General features: G+C 41.6%; 1 protein-coding gene across 5 annotated transcripts in view; it reads right to left on the bottom strand.

Annotated features, from left to right (window-relative positions):
* Nucleotides 1–20,195, bottom strand: part of RABGAP1L (RAB GTPase activating protein 1 like) — a 417,083-nt gene that overhangs the window by 6,908 nt on the left and 389,980 nt on the right. For 4 of the 5 annotated variants that reach the window (XM_006088927.3, XM_023753953.1, XM_006088929.3 and 1 more), the window contains 4 exons: nucleotides 14,081–14,191; nucleotides 8,618–8,722; nucleotides 6,067–6,150; nucleotides 3,412–3,483 (listed from right to left, as the gene is read on the bottom strand). In XM_006088927.3, coding sequence (XP_006088989.1) covers nucleotides 3,412–3,483; nucleotides 6,067–6,150; nucleotides 8,618–8,722; nucleotides 14,081–14,191 — 372 coding nt within the window. Of the gene's footprint in view, nucleotides 1–3,411; nucleotides 3,484–6,066; nucleotides 6,151–8,617; nucleotides 8,723–14,080; nucleotides 14,192–17,716; nucleotides 18,276–20,195 lie in introns of those variants that run through there. The other variant, XM_006088931.3, reaches the window with a different exon arrangement.

The raw sequence follows: 20,195 nt of genomic DNA, 5'->3' as shown, positions 1-20,195 counted from the left end.
CTATCTCAATGTCCATAACCCTAACTTCTCTCTCTTCACACACACGAAGCAGCTCTCCCCCTTTCTGTGTCATTGTGCGCATTGCCACCATTGAGGCCTGAAGACTTGGGTGTCTTTTCATTAACTTCTCCTTCCATTTCCAGCTGCTCATTAAATTCTTCCTCTGACATGACCAAGCTCTCCCTATCCCAGGCCTGAGTCCCTAAAATCACCTTCTCAGCCCTCACTGGTTTCTTCCTTACCTCTTCCATACTGTGCTCTTCCGGTTCCTGCCTGATTAATGTTCATTAGAGACTTAAAAGATATCTGATAGCTCTCCCAAGAACCCTGTGCTGGCTCAGACAGGCACACAGCAAGTGTTTGGTATATGTTTATTGTTGACTAACTATTTGTTGATTAATAAAATGTTAAAGTGGTGGCTTTGATCTGGGTTTTAAGTGATTAAAAGTTTACCAAGCTGGGTAAGCAGTGTCATTAGGCTGAACCTTATAAAGGAAGTGATTAATCTCACAAGAGGGAGGAGGACATTCCAGCAGAGAGGAGACTGTGTGCAGCCTCAGAGAACTGCAGGGAGCGAGACGCTCAAGCAGAGGGGAAGTGATGCGCTAGTAAGAGGTACTCAGCGAGAAGAGTTCTCCTGGGCCACGTTGTAAAAGTCCTGAAACAGAATGCTCATGAATCCTGGTTTTATCCTGAAGAAAATTCATTCATTCACTTCACTAAATCCTGTGCTCCATGTTGGAGTAGAGCGATTAGCCTCATGGAGCAGACATGCTGACGTGTGGGAGAGACCACAGATTCCCACCCACGTCCATCTCCTCCCTTAGCAACAGAAACCTGATGTTTTTTGGGCAGGAAAATGCCCAGTTAAAAAGTGCCATTTTCTAGACTCGCTTGAAATTAGGTGTAGCCACGAGATTAAGTTCTGATATGTATGGCTACGTAGAGAAACTCATCCAATTGGAGGTAGGCCATTGTATCCTTGCATCTTCTTTGTCCTAAAATTCCACCATGGAATGTGGGTGTGATGGTGGAAACTCCAATTGACAGATTTGACTTTTAGGTGACCTTGAGGATGGAAGCCCATGCTGAGGATATGGGTCACTAAAGTTTGGACACGGGTAAAACCAAGGATCTTTTTAGTCCTAGACTTCTTCTACATGAGATAATCAGCATCTTCTGTGTTTAAACCAATGCTATTTTGGTGTTTTTTTTTACGTGTGGCTACCTAATTCTAAATGGATACATAGGGTGATTAGTCAAGTTTATATTTGGGAATGATCACTCTGATTACAGTGTAGAGAATTAACTGGAAACAGGATGGTGATAGAGGAATAGTGTTAGGGGATGGTGTTACAGGAGGATCAAAAAATCAGAAGCTATCATCACATCATGCCACTGAAGAAGTAGGACTGGAAAGAGAGGAGAGAGTGTGGTGTAATGGCTAAGTGTATGGGTTGTAGAGTCTGACTCCCTAGGTTCAAATCCTAGCATGACCACTTATCAGCTTTGTGACCTCGAGGAAATGAATTACCTGTTTTAGAAACCCTCATCAATAAAAAGAAGATAATAAATTGGTAAGGAGAAGATTATAGTGTCTATCTTCTAAGGTAGTTGAGAGGGTTATATGGGATAATAATTATGCAGCCCCATAAGTGTTGGTTGTTATTCTTGATTCTGGCTAAAACAAGTTCAAATGCCTCCTTCTGAATGTCATGCCTTCCATTAGGTAACCCCATCTGTTAGCCAATAATCTCCTCTATTTTTAATGCATACTCTAATCACATCAGTTTCCTTAATGAAATACTGAAATGCTCATTCCTATTTCTAGGTCTTCAACTCACACTGTTTCTTCCAGATGTCCTTTTTTAAACCTTTCTAACTGAATTCTACCCATCCTGCTTTAGTCCAACCAGACCTGAGGTCATCTTTGGTCTACAGTTCTTATGATTTTGCTTTCTCTACAACTGATTGTCAGTGTCATCCAACTCAGCACCTACTTAGATGCTTTTGAATTATTCCCTCAATGTTTCACATATATCTGTATAATTTGTTCTTTTAGGAAAATTCTGAGCTCATTGTCAGGTATAATTTATGTTAAAAAAAAAGAAATCTAATAGCTGTGCACATAGAAGATGCTCAATAAAACCTTTATAGAGTGATTAATATAAATCCTTGTTTATTTTTATTTCCACAAAGATTTTAGTTCAGGATAGTTAATCCTTTTTGGCCAAGACACTTTGTCAACTGAGTCTTGGTCATTGTTTCTACAAGGTACAAAGAATGATAAAAGCTAAGTGGGGGGTGGGAGCGGTAAAGGAAGAGCAGAAAGGGAAGATTATGAACCCCAAATTTAGCAGGTTTGGGGAGGGAGACCACTAACTCTATACTCACTAATAATCTCAGACTGGTGTTTTATACATGAAATAAGAAAAATACACTTTTAGAATACTAAGTCAGAATAAAGTTCATATTTTCATTTCTCATGTCTCAGATTTTTAGGTTATAACTTATTAAAATGTGCATTTATTGTGTGCTAAATACTAAGCTAAGCACTTTATATACATTATCTTATTTACTCTTCAAAATGACCTTATGAGGCAGGTACTGTTCTCTCTTTTACAAAATAATAAAGTTTAGAGAGGTTAAATAACTTGCCCAAGTTGTTAAACTATATGCTGAAGTCCCTAGAATGCATAGAAATTACCAGTATTAAACCTGAATATATTCAAATAGAATTACATCAGGTTTCTAGAGCACTGGTCCCAACATTACTTCTTAAGAATACCAATCCATTTATTTGGTTTACTGTTGTTTCTACAGAATAAGCAACTCCTTTTTTCAAAAATAATCAATACCACTAGGGGGCAGCATATAAATAAATGCTACCAGTTTTCTTTAAAAACAAACATCTAAAAAATTGCTGTTTGAAGCCAACATGTGTTTTCCAGTCAAGTTCCAGATTACCCACGCTGTTCACTGTCCAAGAGAGCGATGGGATGAAACTGCAGGGTCAGACACTGAAGCACTGCATCAGTTCAGGCACAGCTGGGATGCAGCTGCTGAGGGTTCCCAGGTTTCCACCACCCGAGAAAGCTCGGGCCTCCTGTCACGATGCTGAAACCCACTACCTGCCTCTGACAGCCCATAAGACTTATGGGGACATAACCGTCTGCTGTTGGGAGGAGGATTACACTCCAGTCAGAAGAGAGACACTATTCTCCATGATTCCTCAGTCCTCTACAACAAGGGGGACAGGGGGTAGGGAGCGGGGAGCGGGGGTGTGATGTGTAGAAGCCATCCTGCCTGTGGGGCAGCATCACATACTGGGATGGATCCTCCTATCAGGCACTCCCTTAGGGCTGTGAATGTGGAAGAAATTTTATCACTGAACTACTCCACTCTCCTCACCTTCACTACCTCCAGCTCCTCCTTGCTGGCTGCTTGCTGCTTCTCCAGTCTGGTGCTCAACTGGGAACAGATCTAAAAGAAAGAAGAAAAAAAAAGAGTCTCCATACTGGACAATAGAATGATTCTTACAGCGTGTGCACATAACTTTATCAACTCCTGTGTTATCGCATCTCTGCTGCTGGAAGAAATTGTGCAGATGCAGTCATTTCTGCAGTGAGCAGCTGAAGGCCTGGGAGTGTCCCTGTGTGGAGCACTATCTTAATTAGTAGAAGGAAACACATGAGGAAGATCTGAGTTCTTTCCGTCTCTAGCCTCAGGACTGTTCCAGTGAATTCCTGTCCTGCTTCTGGAATCGCTCTATAGAATCTCTGCTGAGTACCTACTTTGTGCAAGATACTATTTATGCTGGGAACTGGATGAAACGCAGTTTGAACCAGAAATGTCCCCTATCTACAGCCATGGAAAGAGTCTCTGTTTTCAATGACAAAAGTTTCCTTAAGAAGTGGCAGAGTGAATAAAATTTTTTAAAAAGGTTAAATGACCAGAAAATAATAAAGACTAAAATCTCATCAAGTGGTTTGGCAACACAGCATAAAACATAAAGCCTGGGAGTCCAGTTCTACTACCTTCTAGTATTATGTCCTTGGGAAATTCATAAGCTCTCGAAGCTTCAGTTTCCTCATGGCCAGAAAGTGTTGTGCTGTGCTGTGAAAGTCAGTGGAAAATACGTACTCAAAGAGTTTAGTATAGCACCTGGCTGATAAGTGCTCATTAAATAAAATCTCATCATTACTGATTTTGAAATAAGGTACTAACAAGTACTACAACAGGTAGAAATAAATGCTTGAAAGCCAAAAAAGAAAAGTTGCTTTAAAAAAATACTGAAAGTTCAACTCTTATGGAACTTGAGTGAAATTTGAATCTTTAATTTTTTGAGTAATGAAATAAAAGAATTAGGGGATGTCAAAATTTCAAGTGCAATTTGGACTGGCAACATAAAAGGTCTACCTCTATTATCAAAACAGGCACTAAAAAGAAACGCCATTTTCCTCAAAAACAGTCCTAGAGGCCAGGGCCTGCTTGTGGAGATCAGTCTCGAATTCTCCAGGTCCACGCCTGGAGATAACAAATAGGTCTGCATTAGTCAACATTAAAGAGAAACGATCATCCTAGTAATTTTAAGCCATATACCCTTTTAAATAAACCAAAACATTCTGAAATATAGCCAATGATAACCAATTCCAACTATAGAATGCATTTGATCATGTTTTATGTCCTAATTATCTTCAAACAGATGGGCCTGTTGCCTTTTACATGACTTGAAGTACTTGCCAGATAATATTCAAGAACAGTCCCAAGGACTGCTATTTGCAGAGTGTGGCATATGGCCTAACTTGGTGACAAAAACTGCATCTGCAGTGATGGTGGGTTCCACAGCACATGCCTTTAATGTTCCTTGTACTGGTTAATGTCTAACCATGCCCTCGCACACTTACCCAAATTCAAAATCTCATGATCACTTCAATGTTTTCCCTCGTTCTAGCAAAACATGGCTATCTTTTTAAAAATATATATATTTTATTGATTTTTTAGGGAGAGGGATAGAGAGTTAGAAACATCGAAGAGAGAGAAACATCAATCAGCTGCCTCCTGCACACTCCCTACTGGGTATGTGCCTGCAACCAAGGTACATGCCCTTGACTGGAATCGAACCTGGGATCCTTGAGTCCGCAGGCCGACGCTCTATCCACTGAGCCAAACCAGTCAGGGCAAAACATGGCTATCTTTTTGTGGCTCCCTCTCCTCCACTTTCGTCACTACTGATTTTAAGTCAGGGTCCCATTTTTTCTCACCTGGACTCCATACTTTGCCACATTCCTGCTCAGGTGTTCCTACTACAAACAACTAAGTCCAAACACCTCAGCTATCCCTGAAGACCTTCCTTAAACTGGGCCCCCACTCACCTATGCTTTTCTTCTGTATTTGATACTCTTGCCAAACTAAACTATTTCTGTCCACTAATCTACCTCCGTGCCTTTGCACGTGCTGTTTCCCCATGGCCATCCTCTCCTCTCCCTCTCCACATACCCGCATCTCACCCGGCCGCTGAAGCGCAACTCACATCAGCCCTTCTCCAGGAAGGGTTCCCCACTTCCCAAATGCAATAAATTCCCCTTCCTCTTATTTATACACAGATATTGTCTCTCTTTACAACGCCACATTGCCAAGTGGGAAAAATGAGTTCCCACATTCTATATTGTGACAGCAAAGGACACACTGATCCCCTAGCTACTGCCATTCGATACAATCACTAAACTTTAGTCCTTGGCAAAGAGGCAAATGTCACTAGTGTGTTCTATAGGAAATTAGCTTCTAAGTAGGGCAGAGACGGGATCCCCGTGGTAATAATAAGGTTTCTTGTTCCTCTAAATCTATCAAACATTGTGAACAAACAACAGATTGTTTTGCTCAAATAAACCTCCATGTTATCAGCAAGCATGTCCAACCACTGCCAGTTTCAGAGGAGAAAATAAGCCAACAAATTTAATGAATGCAGTGCAGTCATTGTTCTGGAAACTCTAAAAACAAAATATATTTCCCTGAAGAACAACAACAATTACTTTCATAGCGACAAAAACCACAGTGGTACTTTACCTGTTTGTACTCGGCAATGATAGCTGTAGTCTTCTTTATTTCATATTCTGCCTTCTCTAGCTGTTTCCTGAAGACTTCTTTTAGCTAGAAAGAGTGAGAATGAAAAACATCAAGACTCAGTCACAATCTTTAAATAATTCCCACAAACATCTAGATTCAGGTCTGCCTGAACCAGAGCCAATGGCAAGAGAAACACTATAACTATATAAATTTTCCTCATTAAAGCTGTATCTTGATCATTTGAAAATCCTCATCATCTTATGAGATACAGAAATCTTACTTTCTTTCCTGTAATGTATAAGACATAGGAGCAATCCGATTATAAAACTGCTTATGCTTACTACTTACTTTACAAATATATTAGGGGCCTGGTGCACGAATTTGTGCATGGGTGGGGTCCCTCGGCCTGGGGATCGGGGCCAATCGGGTGCCTCACCCAGTCCCCATCCGACTGATTGGGGCTGGGAGGTTGGACAGCCAGGGGGAGGGACTGAGGGAGGCTGGCTGGCTGCAGGAGGTTAGCTGTGGGAGCGCACTAACCACCAGGGGGCAGCTCCTGTGTTGAGCGTCATCTGGTTGTAACAGTCACTTAGGCTTTTATATATATAGATTGTTAATTGTCGATTCAGAAGCTACATTTATCCTTATGAGAGTCGAAAACAAATCCTCAAGGCCACAGTGCCTGCACCCTTGATGCTATATGATCAATTACTGAAAAAACATTTTAAGCCCTCCTCTTCATATCCCCAATTGTCACTGCTGTCAGCTCTCTGAAGGCAGGAACAAGGGGCTCTGGGAGTGGAGTCAGAAAAAGATGGCGAAAGATGAGAGCCCGGAGGCCAGGAGATTCAGGGACTAAAGAAACAGTGACTTCAGAAGGAGCTAAGATGATACATAGAGGAGGTGCTTGTTACAGTCAAAGAAATACTGAATTATGAATGCTAAACTTAAACCAGCTATTTTCGTAGTCTGGCAGCTCTAGAATTCTAGGTATAGGGGAAGGTAAAGATGATGAAAAGGCTCAGGTGAACTCAGGTCTTCCAAGTTGTTGACCAAACAACCAAACAAAAGCTTTGGTTATACCCCATCATTAATTGGGATGCTGTGATGTAGAATGCATCTGTTTATTCTGATCATGTATTTAATGATTAATCTGTATGTGCAATTTATTAGTGCAATTTATAATCGGGCTCATATCATTAGGAGATTTCTGAATTTCTTCATATTTGCTATAATTCTAAAAGCAATTTGTAGGTTATTCTGATTCAAACATGGTTGTTAAATTAGTCTCTATTCTCTATCTTACAGAATGTAAGGACATAAACCATTGCCTTTTCCCCTCCTATCACAGGGCCCATGGACCTCAGGACCGACTTAGATGGCTGAGAGGTTTTGACACTAATTCTCTGAGCCATAGTTTCCACTAACAAATCTCATGAGGGTACCATAATGATTAAAACAGGGAAGAAGCATGGATTACATTCACTTGCTAATAGCTTCACCTTTACCTGAGTTATTAAAGTGAGCCCCCAAAAGGTAGAAAGTAAAAGAAAAAACAATACTCATCGAAAGGCCTACATCAAACTGGATAATCAGGCCCTGAAAATTTTCAAGTACATAAAAAAAAATCTTGGTCCAAAATAGGCCAAAGTCATTTTTTTCATTTTCCAAAATAATAATAAATAAATGCAATAAAAATCATAGAACACTTTTTATAAACCCTAAAAGGTGCTCAATGATACAACCCTTCATTAGCAACTTCACTGGAACTTTGCCTGCTTGGACGTAGGTCTTAGAAAGGCTCTGTGTCCTACTTGATATTTAGTATTTCGATGTCTCAGAACGAAAGATTAGAATAAATGAGTTAATCAGCCTGGCTGGACAGAGAGAGGGAAGCAGCCTGTTCTTCTAGGGAAGCTGCAAGCGTCAACGTCTGGCGGGGAGAGGCCCTGCCTGTCCCCAGTCCAGGACCTTTCAATGGAAGCGTCTTCCAGCTGAACAGCTTCCTTACTCACGGAAGACTGTCAGGTGCTAACTTCATGGCTGGATTCCAAAGGGTTTCTTTTATTCCCTGGGAGTAAGGTTTGAGAGCTCTGCCAGGAACGCTTTTACATCTCCTTCCAAGGCATGAATCAGGAAAATGAAGTGTGACCGATGGAGGCAACTTCCAGCAGAGATTCTGTGGGCTTTGAGCTTCTTCACAATCCTCATAAATTACTCGAGAAGTCAATTACCTTTAGCTCTGACACGAAATTTGCAGATTTGTCAAAGCTCTTGGATCATAATCCCAAGTTACTAAATGTAGAGAAAAGTGAATGCGCTGGCTAGACAGCTCAGTAAAGGCAAACTCCTACAGGCTGCTCGAGGGGAGAAATGCTGCCTCCTCTTCTAACACCTGCAAAGGGAATGTCGAGGTTCGATGCCACTCACATGGACTGCTTTGACGTCAGCCTTGATTTAGAATAAAATGATTTCTTGTCTGTAGTATGAATCAACTCCACATACCTGGGTAACATATCTGTGTAAGGGAAAGCCCGCCTATGCCTGTTACCTGAGCAGTCTCTTCCTCCTGCTTCCTCTTCTCTTCCTCGGTCTCCACCAGCCTCTGTTTGGTCAAGAGGAGCTCCTTATTCAACACGTCTGCCTTGTCTTCCGCCTGCAAATCAGAGCGTGTCACAGTCATAAAGACAAAGACGGTGAAGGGAGTGTGTTTGCTTCTCCAACTCTAGCACTTCCTGTTCCAACATCACCACAAGCCATTCTTTTTGTTCCTCGCTAACCTTGGGATGGCTGCTTTCACTGAATGCCAATGACATACCAGGCCCTTGGCACGCATTATCTCTAACCCTCACAACAATGATTGTTTTACAGGTAATGGCAGTGAGGTTTGCAGAGATCAAATAACCCGACTGGGGCACACATCTGCTATCAGAGCCATGATCCGAATTCAGACTGGACTGGCATCAGAGCCCATGCTCTTCCTAAATGCTCCTTACACATCTCAGATGTCACAACAGCTCTCACTCTGACCCTGTGGAAATGGTTGGATGAAGGGGGTGGAGCCTTTAGGGAGGCTCTAACCAGTAGTTCCTGTGGGTGGTGGGTTCAGAGAGGGCAAGCAAGAGAGAGGCTGATCCATGGACCAAAGATAGGTGAGAAAATTCAAAGATCAGCTGAGCCCGACAAGGGTATTCACATAGGACAATGAGTATAGCAGGGAGAAATTAAGACCTAAAATCTATGCTAGAGCCCTGACCGGGTATCTCAGTTGGTTAGAGCATCATCCTGATACGCCAAGGTTGCAAGTTTGATCTCCAGTCAGAGCACATACAAGAATCAATTGGTGAATACATAAGTAAGTGGAACAACAAATCTCTCTCTCAAAATAAAATCAACTAATCAATCAATAAATACAAAAACACATGATAGAGAGATCCATGAGGAAAAGTGAAGTAATCTAAACAGAAAAGACCGTATTTCTAGAAAGGCCCAGAAAAGCTCAGAAAAATACTCTGGTCTTAACTCAGAGACAGAGCCCAAATTAACCAAGAAAGCACTGTGTGTTAGCTTCACTCAGTTAAAAATGTGCCTGTTTTACACTCTAGGGCTCTTACCCCTTAGATTTCAGCTTCAAGTTCACGTGTGCAGGGAAGCATGGCTGAGCCCTGCCCCACTGCCCCCATCTAAATTTGCTCCTGTTTATTTAACTCTGTCATACTTCCTTTGACAGCACTTAGCACAGTCTGTAATGACAAATTCCATGTGTCATTTACTTGTCTTGCCCACTAGACTTGAAGCTCTGGGAGGCAGGAACCACATCTCTCTGTGCATCTCTACAGCCCCGGAAGCAAGCCCAGCACAGGTAGAGAGCAGGCACTCCGTAAGTATCTGGCGAATAAATGGATGTGGCTCTGAAAGTCACTACAGAAGCAGACAGTGTGGAGTGGAGGTGGCGGAGAGCCACAGGACACGGTCAGCAGAGAAAACCACCGACGCAGAGGATGAAAGCTATTTGAAAAAGCTGTCCCTGGCTGACAGCAGCAAAATGTTATCCAAGTAATTGTGAACGCTGGCCAGGTGGCCTCCTGTCTGTTTCGCCGTATCTGCCGCGTGTCCAGATGGCCAGGCCAGCTCAGTCTGCTGGGTGCTGGCAGGGAAGCCACATGCAGCTTCTCCGTTCTCACTGTCTGATATTTCTCATGTCCCGTACCTCAGAGGTTATAGCTCTGTTTTCAGATAACTTGAAAGTGTCAGGTACTTAAGGTGAAAAAGTCCCCTTTAAGGACACTAACACATTAGATTTTAGGGGGGAAATCTACACAGCAAAAGAGCATCTTAAAATTAGAGGCAGACCTCAAAAATGCAGTTTTGGAAATGTCTGTAATAAAAGAAAAAGAAAGCCACTTTTCAGAGGAAGTTTTTAATAAACAACTAAATATTTATGAGGAGAGGGCCTACTATTTCTATTTCACATTTTCTGCTGCACATTCTTCACCGGGCCAAGGTAAAGCAAGCTCACTGGATTTCTACTGCTTTCCGATCTGACAGCTGCAGAAATTTCTGTGGGCCCCATGTGGGAGGAGCCAGAGTTTCCCAGGAGGCTTCATCTGAAGTTTCTCCTCTTTGTTAGGCTTCTGTGACTTGAATGTGAGAGAAACACTGCAATTTGTGATTTAATCTCAAATCCTCCCATCACCTGATCAAAAGGCTCTACCATCAGGATGAGGAGCTTTCAGAGATAGTTTCTCAAAGAACTAGCCAGTTGTTTCAAATAAAACAAAAGAATCTGCCACTTAGTACATGTTTCTGGTCCAACAGGAAACATGATGTGGTTAGGAGGGAGCTAGGCACTTTCGGTGGGAAAGTCCTGGCTGTCTCTCTCCTGTGTTCCTTGGGACCAGGGAAGGACAGGGAGGGCCTGAGAGCCGGGGGCAGCAGAAACAGAACCGGAGATGTATCTGTTCACGTTTCTCATCGCTGAGAAGCCCTTACTGAAGGAGTTGAGGGAGGGTGAGTTCTCAAAAGAGAAGCTGTGTCAGAGAGAAACACTGAGAGCCTTCGTACCCAAGAAGCCTGAAGCCCACGCGGACATGACAAGGGTAAGGAGTAATTTATTTTTTCAAAGTTCCTAATTACCTAATTAGTGTTTGTTTGCTTTACGTATTATTTCAAATACAATCTTCTGTCATGTTTGTTTAATGTTTTGCTGTTTTCATGAAGAGATCTGATCTTGACCCACTGGGAATGGAAAAGTACTAGGCCAACTGGGTGAGGCAGACTCGCAGGTGAGGGCCCCTCCTTGAAGCCGCCGGGCGGGGCACCTACACTGGGGACAGCTTTTTGGTAGGTGAATAAGCCCTGCTCGGCAGAAACTGCAACATCAGGAGGAGATATCCATGAAATTGCAATTTTTATTCTTTCATCCAGATAGCAAGCTTCAAAAGACAGGGGCCAGGTCTTATTCTTTAAAAAGAAAGAGGAAAAGAGGTACGAAGGGAGGAAATACGAGTGAGAAGGAATAGATGAAGGAGTTAACTTTCCTCAGGGGCTGCTCCAGTATTTACATGAGCACCTAGGTGCTCAGCACTCAAATATTTCAGGAGTACCCATGGAGCATCCTTCCAGACTGATCCTCAAAATAGATTTTCTCGAAAAAACTTTTACATAATTAATTTTTACGATGATTTTTATTTGTAGATAATATATTTTCTTTAAATAATATATTTTAAAATATCCTTTAAAAAGGATTATCCTTAAAAAGGAAATTAATTTAGTTTAAAAATACATATATTATATCATTATCTTCCCATTGTTTTAAAAATCTATTTTAAAAAGACATTTTACAAATATACTTCTGTTCTCCCCTTCTATTGGACATATACATTACTTCTATTTTTTATTCTCATAAGTAACACTGCAGTAAATAACCTTGTATGTATATTTTTGACCAAATCTTTGATACATATATAGAGTGTCCCCAAAAAATGTGTACACACACTTTAAATAATTATTAAGGCAGTATTTATTAAAATACATTTCATTTTCAAAACTGAGCTATCAGCTGTTAAAATGTGTATATATTTTTGGGGGACACCTGTATATATGCCAGTTTCTTCATTTATAAAATGGAAGATTAAAGTAATAAAGTCATTAGGAAGATTAAGTGAGATAATGCTTAGAAATCACTAATATAGTGCTTGGTACATAGTAGGTAATCAGTAAGTATTTAATTTCATTACTTTTTAAAATTTTTAAAGGCTTACCAAATATACTACCCACACAACTTACAATTTACAGCTCTAGCTTATTTCACTGAACGCCCACTGAGGCCAACTGCTTAAAACATTTTTCATTTAGCTCTCCATCTCAAGAAAACTATTAATGGATAAAAGATTCAAAATGACAGAGTCAGTTATGAGTGAGGGCCATTTGGAAAGCTAACAGGGAACCAAGAATTTCATTACAGCACTAACTCACCACTCTAGTCTTTTTAATACAAAACTGTAACCGCTGCGGTCAGGTGGGGTGTGGTCCTCATCCACTGGAGACGCCTCTTCCTCTTTGGTTCTGACTCTGTTAGTCACATACTTTTCATACCAACACCTTACAAGCAGGCCAGCTGCATGAGGCTTGTGATTAAAAGGGCCATCTCTCTCCCACCCCGACTGGCTGCTTTTTCTACCTTCCGTAGCCGGCGTTCTGAGCAGCACAGTCTTTGTTTTATTTCCTAAATCTGGTGCTGACTCCTTCAGCTTCCACCTCTCCCTGTTAGCACTTTTTCCTTCCCAGTGGTCTTTTCTCCCACCTTACTGCGGTTAAAACTTGTGAGCTGCAAAATCAACTGTGTACATGGGGAAAAGAAGTTGTGGCAGGGACAATTTTTTAAACATTGTTAAAATTCCTTCAATCTTAATTCCATCAGATTCCTTCATGGATTTGTATTTTAAACAGTGCCAATGCATAGTTACAGCACAATAATGCCTCTTCTAAGTCTCAGTTTTTCTGATCCCATACTATTTGTTCAGAATGTTCACTTAAAAAAATTTTTTTTTAATTGATTTTAGAGAGAGAGAGGAAGGGAGGGAGGGAGAAAGAGAGAGGGAGAGAAACATCGATTTGTTGTTCCACTTATTTATGCCTGCATTGGTTGCTTCTTGTATGTGCCCTGACTGGGGATGGAACCCACAATCTTGGCATATTGGAACCACACTCTAACCAGTCAAGCTACCTGGCCAGGGCTGGGAATGTTCACTTTTTTAAAGTCAGAAAATAGAGTGATAACTTTGAATCTACACAAGACTCCTTCCACATTGCCAACTGTTTTTGAAAACTCCAGCAATAGAAAACCGAAGTCCTAAAGCTGTCAGTACTGTTGGAAAGAACAAAGGAAGTTAAACAATTTAAGGTCTTCCTAGCAACAGCTAAAGTTTATTCAACACATACTACCAAACTGCTTTCCCTTGTTTTATTCTCACATCATCCCATGCGGCAGCCTTTTTTATACCGATATGTTGGGTAAGAACTGCCTGGGTCACGTGGTTAGGAAACGGTAATGCTAGGATTCACACCCAGGCAGTGTGGGCGCTCAGCCACTAGGATGCCCATTGACCCGACAATATGTGTATCTTAATGTGCATACGTCACATAATCCTTTACATTTATTGTCGATGAGCATTCCTGGTGGCGGATGCTCTCAGGTGACTATGCTGGCAGGCCTTGCCTTAGGAAATTACAGGGGCAGAGAAGAGACACGGGAGTGCAGAGGTATAAAAGCATAGGACACACATGCTTCTTGGAAGTGACCCAAACCCTTCTCCAAGGCTGGCGTTTCCCACCTGCTCCAATCGGCACAAGCAGTCCCCTCCCACCTACGCCCACCCATTCATCCATCAAGCAGCGGACTCCCTGTCAAGTACAGAGGGAGCCCCGGCGGGACTGTGGTGAGAGCAACTGGGCCCTTGCCCTTGAGGAGGTAGTCACAGTCTTATTTCTTCCTAGTGAATGATGGGTGTACCTGATCCAAGTCATTCCGCAGAGCAATCTTGCTGGTTACGAGTTCATGGGCGAGGTCATCATTCTCTTGTTCCAACCTCATGCTGGCCTCCTGTAATCTCCGGTTCTCCCTCTGCAGAAAAAGAGCAACAACCAGAGGTGGGAGTTAGTGCCTGAGGTACTAGCAGCAACAGATGGGACTGGTGAGGAAAAACAAGCAGCAACGACTAGTGAACTTGAAGGTGTAGAGGAGAAGGCGCAGTGGCACAGGAGGGCAGGACAGCTGTCTGGGGAACAACGGTGAGTTAAGCGAGCGGTGCAGAGGCAGCACTCTACCCCGTGAACTTACCCCTGCCCCAGACCCCCAGGCAGGGCTTCAGTATAAAACATGGGCCACAAAAAAGCAAAATTTCCACACATACCCCCAATGCGTGAGGTTCCCACAGAGACCTAGAATGCAGACACAGGCAGTTCTTTGTTGGAAACATGCACAATAACCCCACCCTGACCTCAGGGGAAACCACTAGACACAGTAGGGCTGGCATAGGGGGGAACCACTAGACAGGGCTTCACGTTGTATCCCCAATATCAGGGGTCAGGATGCATGGGTCCACGACTTTGCTATCAACTGACATTTTCATTCTTTGGGTAAAAATATGTTGACTTTTCTGAACACCAATTTTTGTGTTATAAGAACAATTGTCCTTATGTTTGCTTTGTTGTGGTTTTTTTTTTTAAAATTTCAGATTAAAAGATTCTGGGTAAAATACATTAGTGAGCTATTTTTCCCCCTTGAAATCCCAGGAAAAAAAATCTGAAACAAAGTTATATGATGAGAGAACCAAGGCACATTGTTAGGAAGCAAGGTCTCCCCTTAACTAGCCATTATGAATTGTGTACATTCCCATCAGAATAGCAATGTAGTGTTTTCCATTCCAAAGTATCAAAAGTGCTTTTTCTGCTACTGCTAGCAATTACAGGACACTCCAGAGAGCTGACAGGAAAGACTTCAATGTGATGACACCTTCCTGTTTTTCATATTTATACTCCTAGCCGTGCCTTCTGCAAGGGTGGCAAAAACTCAGACAAAGCAGTGTTTCACAACCAGGAGACAAATCTACGTCCTGAAAGAGATTTTGTCATGGCATACTCTGTGTATGTGTGAGTGAGAATGTGTGTGAGTGTGTATGAATGTGAGTGTGTGAGAGTATGTGTGCGTGTATGCAAGTGGGTATGTGTGGTGAATTTTGTCTTCTATAGGACAACCTAGGGTTTGTTATATGGAAAGAAGAAAACATAATTTCTTTTTGTTTTTCAAAGAAGGGCTAAGAAACATGGTACAGGCAACGCCTGCGACTGTCCTGGGGGCAGTGGATTCTGAAACAGGCCAGCAGAGAAGCTAAAGACCAAACTAGTACTCAACTCTAACCAGCCAACAGGGATCCTCCCTGCCCTCTCTTCTGGAGAAGGTAGACTGGGGCAATCAGGGATGTTAAAACATTTTTTAAAAAGACACCGACTGAAAAAGATTTTAAAGTCCCAAATCACTTAGATATTTCTAAATAATTTCATGAATTCCATGCAGCATTAAAATGGAAATGAAAAATATAATAACAGAAGAAATGCTTATGCTACCTTGAAGAAAAAGAGCTAAGTAAATGGAAAATCCCATTTTTATAACAGCATAAAAGATATTAATTGTGGATAGTGGATTATTTTTATTGTTGTCTTTGTGATATTTAAAGGTTTCTAAGTTTTCCACAATGGATATATAATACATGTATTTTAAAAGTTTAAAAAGTTGTTTAAAAAATAAAAAGCAATTTAGAATTTCAACTTCACTGGAAATGATAAAAATGTCAAAAGAACTTTTTTTTTTAAGTCCACTCTTGCTAGATGCTCATATTCTGCATGAAACCACAGTGGATCTTCCTTTGTGACTGAAATACAATGTAACCCTCAAAAGTGCTGCCTGGCCAGAAGCCCTTTGCCAAGGTATTTATTCCTGAAGAGACAGCATGCACATTTATAGGGGCAAGTTTTCCTCATCCAAGTCTATCTGTCCCCTCCACAGATGCTCTGCCCTCTTACAGAAGCATAATTACATGGAGACTAAAATAATGGAGAAGCCAGGGCCTGTGCAGCTGAATCTTTCAGTCTTTGGGGAAGTGATCCAAATTCCAGCAGGGCCTGGAGAGTGCGTCTTTCATGCCAATATATCTAACTATTGCCCCTATTTGTGGAAACAACTTACATACTTGTCAAAAACTCAGATTTAAAAAGAGAGTCAGAAACTTCACTCATAAATGCCCTCCTTGCCAGGAATAGGCAGCAAATACCAGCACAGTTTCCTCAACATATTTCACAATGCAGAAGACATTTTTCTCATTTCTTGATAAATCCCTTCCAAAGGGACCCTGGTAAGACTACTACACTACCTATTCCCGAGTTAAAGTCCTATTTCTACTGAAATTGTACCTGCAGGACTCTGAGGTACAAAAATCTCCTCTAATTATTTACATCACACTCATTTGGCATAAGAGAAAATGTTGCAGCTACCAGTTTTTCAGGTTACATTACATGCTTAGAATTGAGTTAAAATAACCTCCAGGTAAAGTCACACGATGTGAGTGGGAAAGGACTTTGTTCAAAGTATTTAAGAAGCACAGGTAGCTACTCTCCCTATGGATCAGAGCTGCGTCTGATGGTTATATTATATGCGAAAGGGGTATGAGCTCAGCTGAAATTCTGACTGGTTAAGTTCCCATTCCAAGGCCGATGTAACTCGGACCCTTCTTCACAGACACACATCTGAGGGGTGGGAGACTATCGGGGAGAAATTATGTGTCTGAGGGTCCCTAAAAAGCACAACAGCCTAGGGCACACCTGGCATTTGCTTTAGCAGGAAGCTCAGTCCAGTGTCTGCGAAGCAAGCAGCAGAGTGGGGAGTGTGGTCTCCGGCTCTGCACTCACAGATGTGGGGAAAGCAAGCCAGAGGGAAAATGCAGTATCCTCCTCCACAGCATGACCCTCCTGGCCACTCAGATCGACATTTTCCATGAAGAGGCGCTTGCCCGCACTCACCAAGGGTTAAAGAGGTTGCATCACTTAGCTGTCTTTTCCAGCCTTTCCTGAGGAGCCAAACTCACTTTGGAACTGACTGATTCACGACAGAGTTCACCTTTACACCAGAACGGAGAAGAAAGTTTCCTTTCGATGGGCTTGGGAAAGGTAGTAACCTTGCTTGGCTCATTTGGAAACATTAGCAAGGGCTGCCCACCTGAGAGAGAGCTGAACTCAGCCCCATGCACCTCAGTCAGTCTGGAGACAGTCACGTGTCATACGTTTGCACAAACAGATGTGCTGAATGCTCAGCGCCTGCAGACAAAACAGGCTTGTCGCTTCCCCGGCCTCACAGCAGACTCCAGGAGACACTGCCTCCATAATCCCTCAATCGCTCCTCACGCTGCCTGGAACACGCCCCACCTCGTACAACTGGACAACAAGCAGACCATAGCTTTCCCATTCGTCCCCTCCCCTCCTGCACAGGGACGCACAGCTGGGAGAGTGCGGTTAGTAACTTTTGGGAGGAGGATACTGCATTTTTCAGAGAGACAGACGCTGCTATTACAGACATACATAGATTTTAAAAACTTACCTCCTCAAAAGCCATAGACCAACTACCGTTTTCAATCATAGGTACAAAGACAATTGAAGGAAAAAATGAAGATCCAATGAAATTGCACACCTACTAATACATTTAGGGAATGGCAGTAACAGGAACAGACACTTGTCGATGCTATTGGGCTTAGATTTGCTGTTTTTCCTTAGAGTGTCATATACTCTAAGTTCTCTCTGGGACTGCGAGCATTCAATGGAAGAATGTGCACTTCAGGCAGACAGAGGGCAAGTCTCAACTCAGGAAGACCAAGACTGAGTCACGAAACTCCTCCCTCTCCAGGAACTATTTGCCGTCTGCATGACTGATGAAAATGCTACGTGTAACTATTACCAACTACAGTGTGAGTTGTTTATGCTGTGTTATCAGAGCCGGTGGAAGGAACTTCCTTAGGCAACAAGGTTGGAAATCTTGCAAAATAGTTTCTCTTCAGGCAATAGAATGACATTGCTGGGCAAGGAAATGCAAAAGAACACCAGGTTCCAGCCCTCCTCCGAGTCTGAGTTCTGAAGTTTGGGTGGAATAGTACAAGGATGGTGAACATCATTTTTTCCAAGACGAAAAAAAACCCAGAAAAATGTGAGCTGGCAATCAAAAGAAAATAAACTGAGCCTTAAAGGAAAAAATGATGGGGAAGGAGGCAGCTTCATAAACTCCAGCTGTGTTTTGGGTGTGTTGTCCGCTGCTGTAATGCATTCTTGGCATGTTTTTGAAGACATTTAAGGGCCAGAAGAAAATGTTTCCCTAAAAGATCCAGTGCAATTTTATGAGCAATGGCACGCTCAGCTCTCACTTATTTTGTTATGGATACCTCTCTCAAAAGAGGTGATAATCATCACATTCAAATTTCGTCAGGTTTTTTTACATTCAAGGACAAATACTTACACATGAAATGCTGAAATGTCTACACTGTCTGTAAATGAAGATTTTAGAAGGAAAACCTTGATATTTAGAATTGTTTTATGCTCTTCCTTCAGCCAACATACCCAATTTTATCTGGCTGGTAGAAATTTAAAAATTTTAAATGTCAAACTAAAAACAATATTTATCAGTAATAAGTAATGGCAGTTGGCAAACCAGACTGCATTTCTTGTGGCATTAAAAATAAAATCTTAGATGATAGCACAGGGGATAGCAAACTTAATGTAAATGACCAGATAGTAAATATTTTCGGCTTTGCAGGCCCATATGGTCTTTGACACTACTCAACTATGTCATTACATGCAAAAGAAACAATAACTAAACAACTGGATGTGGCTGTGCTCCAATAAAACTTTATTTACAAACACAGGCAGTGGGCCATATCTGGCCCACAGGCCATGGTCTGCAAATCCCTGCTCTATTCTAGTTTACAAATCAAATTTTAAAAAAGCAAATGGTCCTGGCCAGCTTGGTTCAGTGGTTGAGCATCGACATATGAACCAGGAGGTCAGGGTTCAATTCCTAGTCGAGGCACATGCCCAGGTTGCAGGAGGCAGCCGATCAATGATTCTCTCTTATAACTGATGTTTGTATCTCCCTCTCCCTCTCCCTTCCTCTCTGAAATCAATAAAAAAAAAATACATTTTTTAAAAAAAAAACAAAGCAAATGAGTTACAAAGGATGTAGAAATACATGAGTGTGACACATAACTTTCTCAGTAATACCACTTCAACAGAAAACAGAACTTACTGAAAACTGAAGAAAGTTTTGGAGAATTCATTCTGAAGATCATCAATAAACATACTTCGGAATTCTTAATACGCATACTGTATACCTCCCCCAATGTTAAGTATGACCAATCAGCAGCAGCAGCATCAGGAGCCACCTGCTCTTTCTTAGCTAACCTGTTCGTGAAGCCTCAGGAGCCAAGGGCTTGCCTTCTCCACCATCCTACAACGGCAAGTTCGCTGGGTTTTCCAAGCTCAGAGAGACTGAGTGGCAGTCTTCTGAAGCTTATCATTAAGTTTCATAGTTATCATAAAAACCACCCTCTTGACTATAACCATTCATGAAAAGCACATTATTTCATAACACAATATTTCCAAAAGCCAACCACAGTCTCTGTGATGTGGAAACATAATAAAATGTAACTTTCTTTCCATTTGTAGAAAAACACTTTTCAAACATGAATTCACTTATCTTGACTTCTCTGAATGAGGGGTCCCAACACAGTAAGAAGAGGGGAACCTTTTTAATTTTTTTTGTGAGGTAAGGAGTTTAGCATAATTTAAATTCTTCATTAGTCAAGTTAAAAACAAAATGTGATATTATATGTGAGGATGGCAAATAATACAAGTACAATTAAGCTTTACTTCAAATGTTTTGTTTGCATTGTTTTTACCAGGTACAATTAGACAGCTTAATTTAAAATTATATGCAGAGCAATTGCTCTATAAACATTAGTACATGCAAGAAAACTTTGTAAATTTAGGAGTTATTTTCTTTCTATTTGAATTACATTTTGATTTTAAAATTA

Source organism: Myotis lucifugus, unplaced genomic scaffold (genome assembly GCF_000147115.1).
Source record: "Myotis lucifugus unplaced genomic scaffold, Myoluc2.0 scaffold_54, whole genome shotgun sequence".
NCBI classification, from domain to species: domain Eukaryota; kingdom Metazoa; phylum Chordata; class Mammalia; order Chiroptera; family Vespertilionidae; genus Myotis; species Myotis lucifugus.
This window is presented reverse-complemented; position numbering and strand designations above follow the sequence as displayed.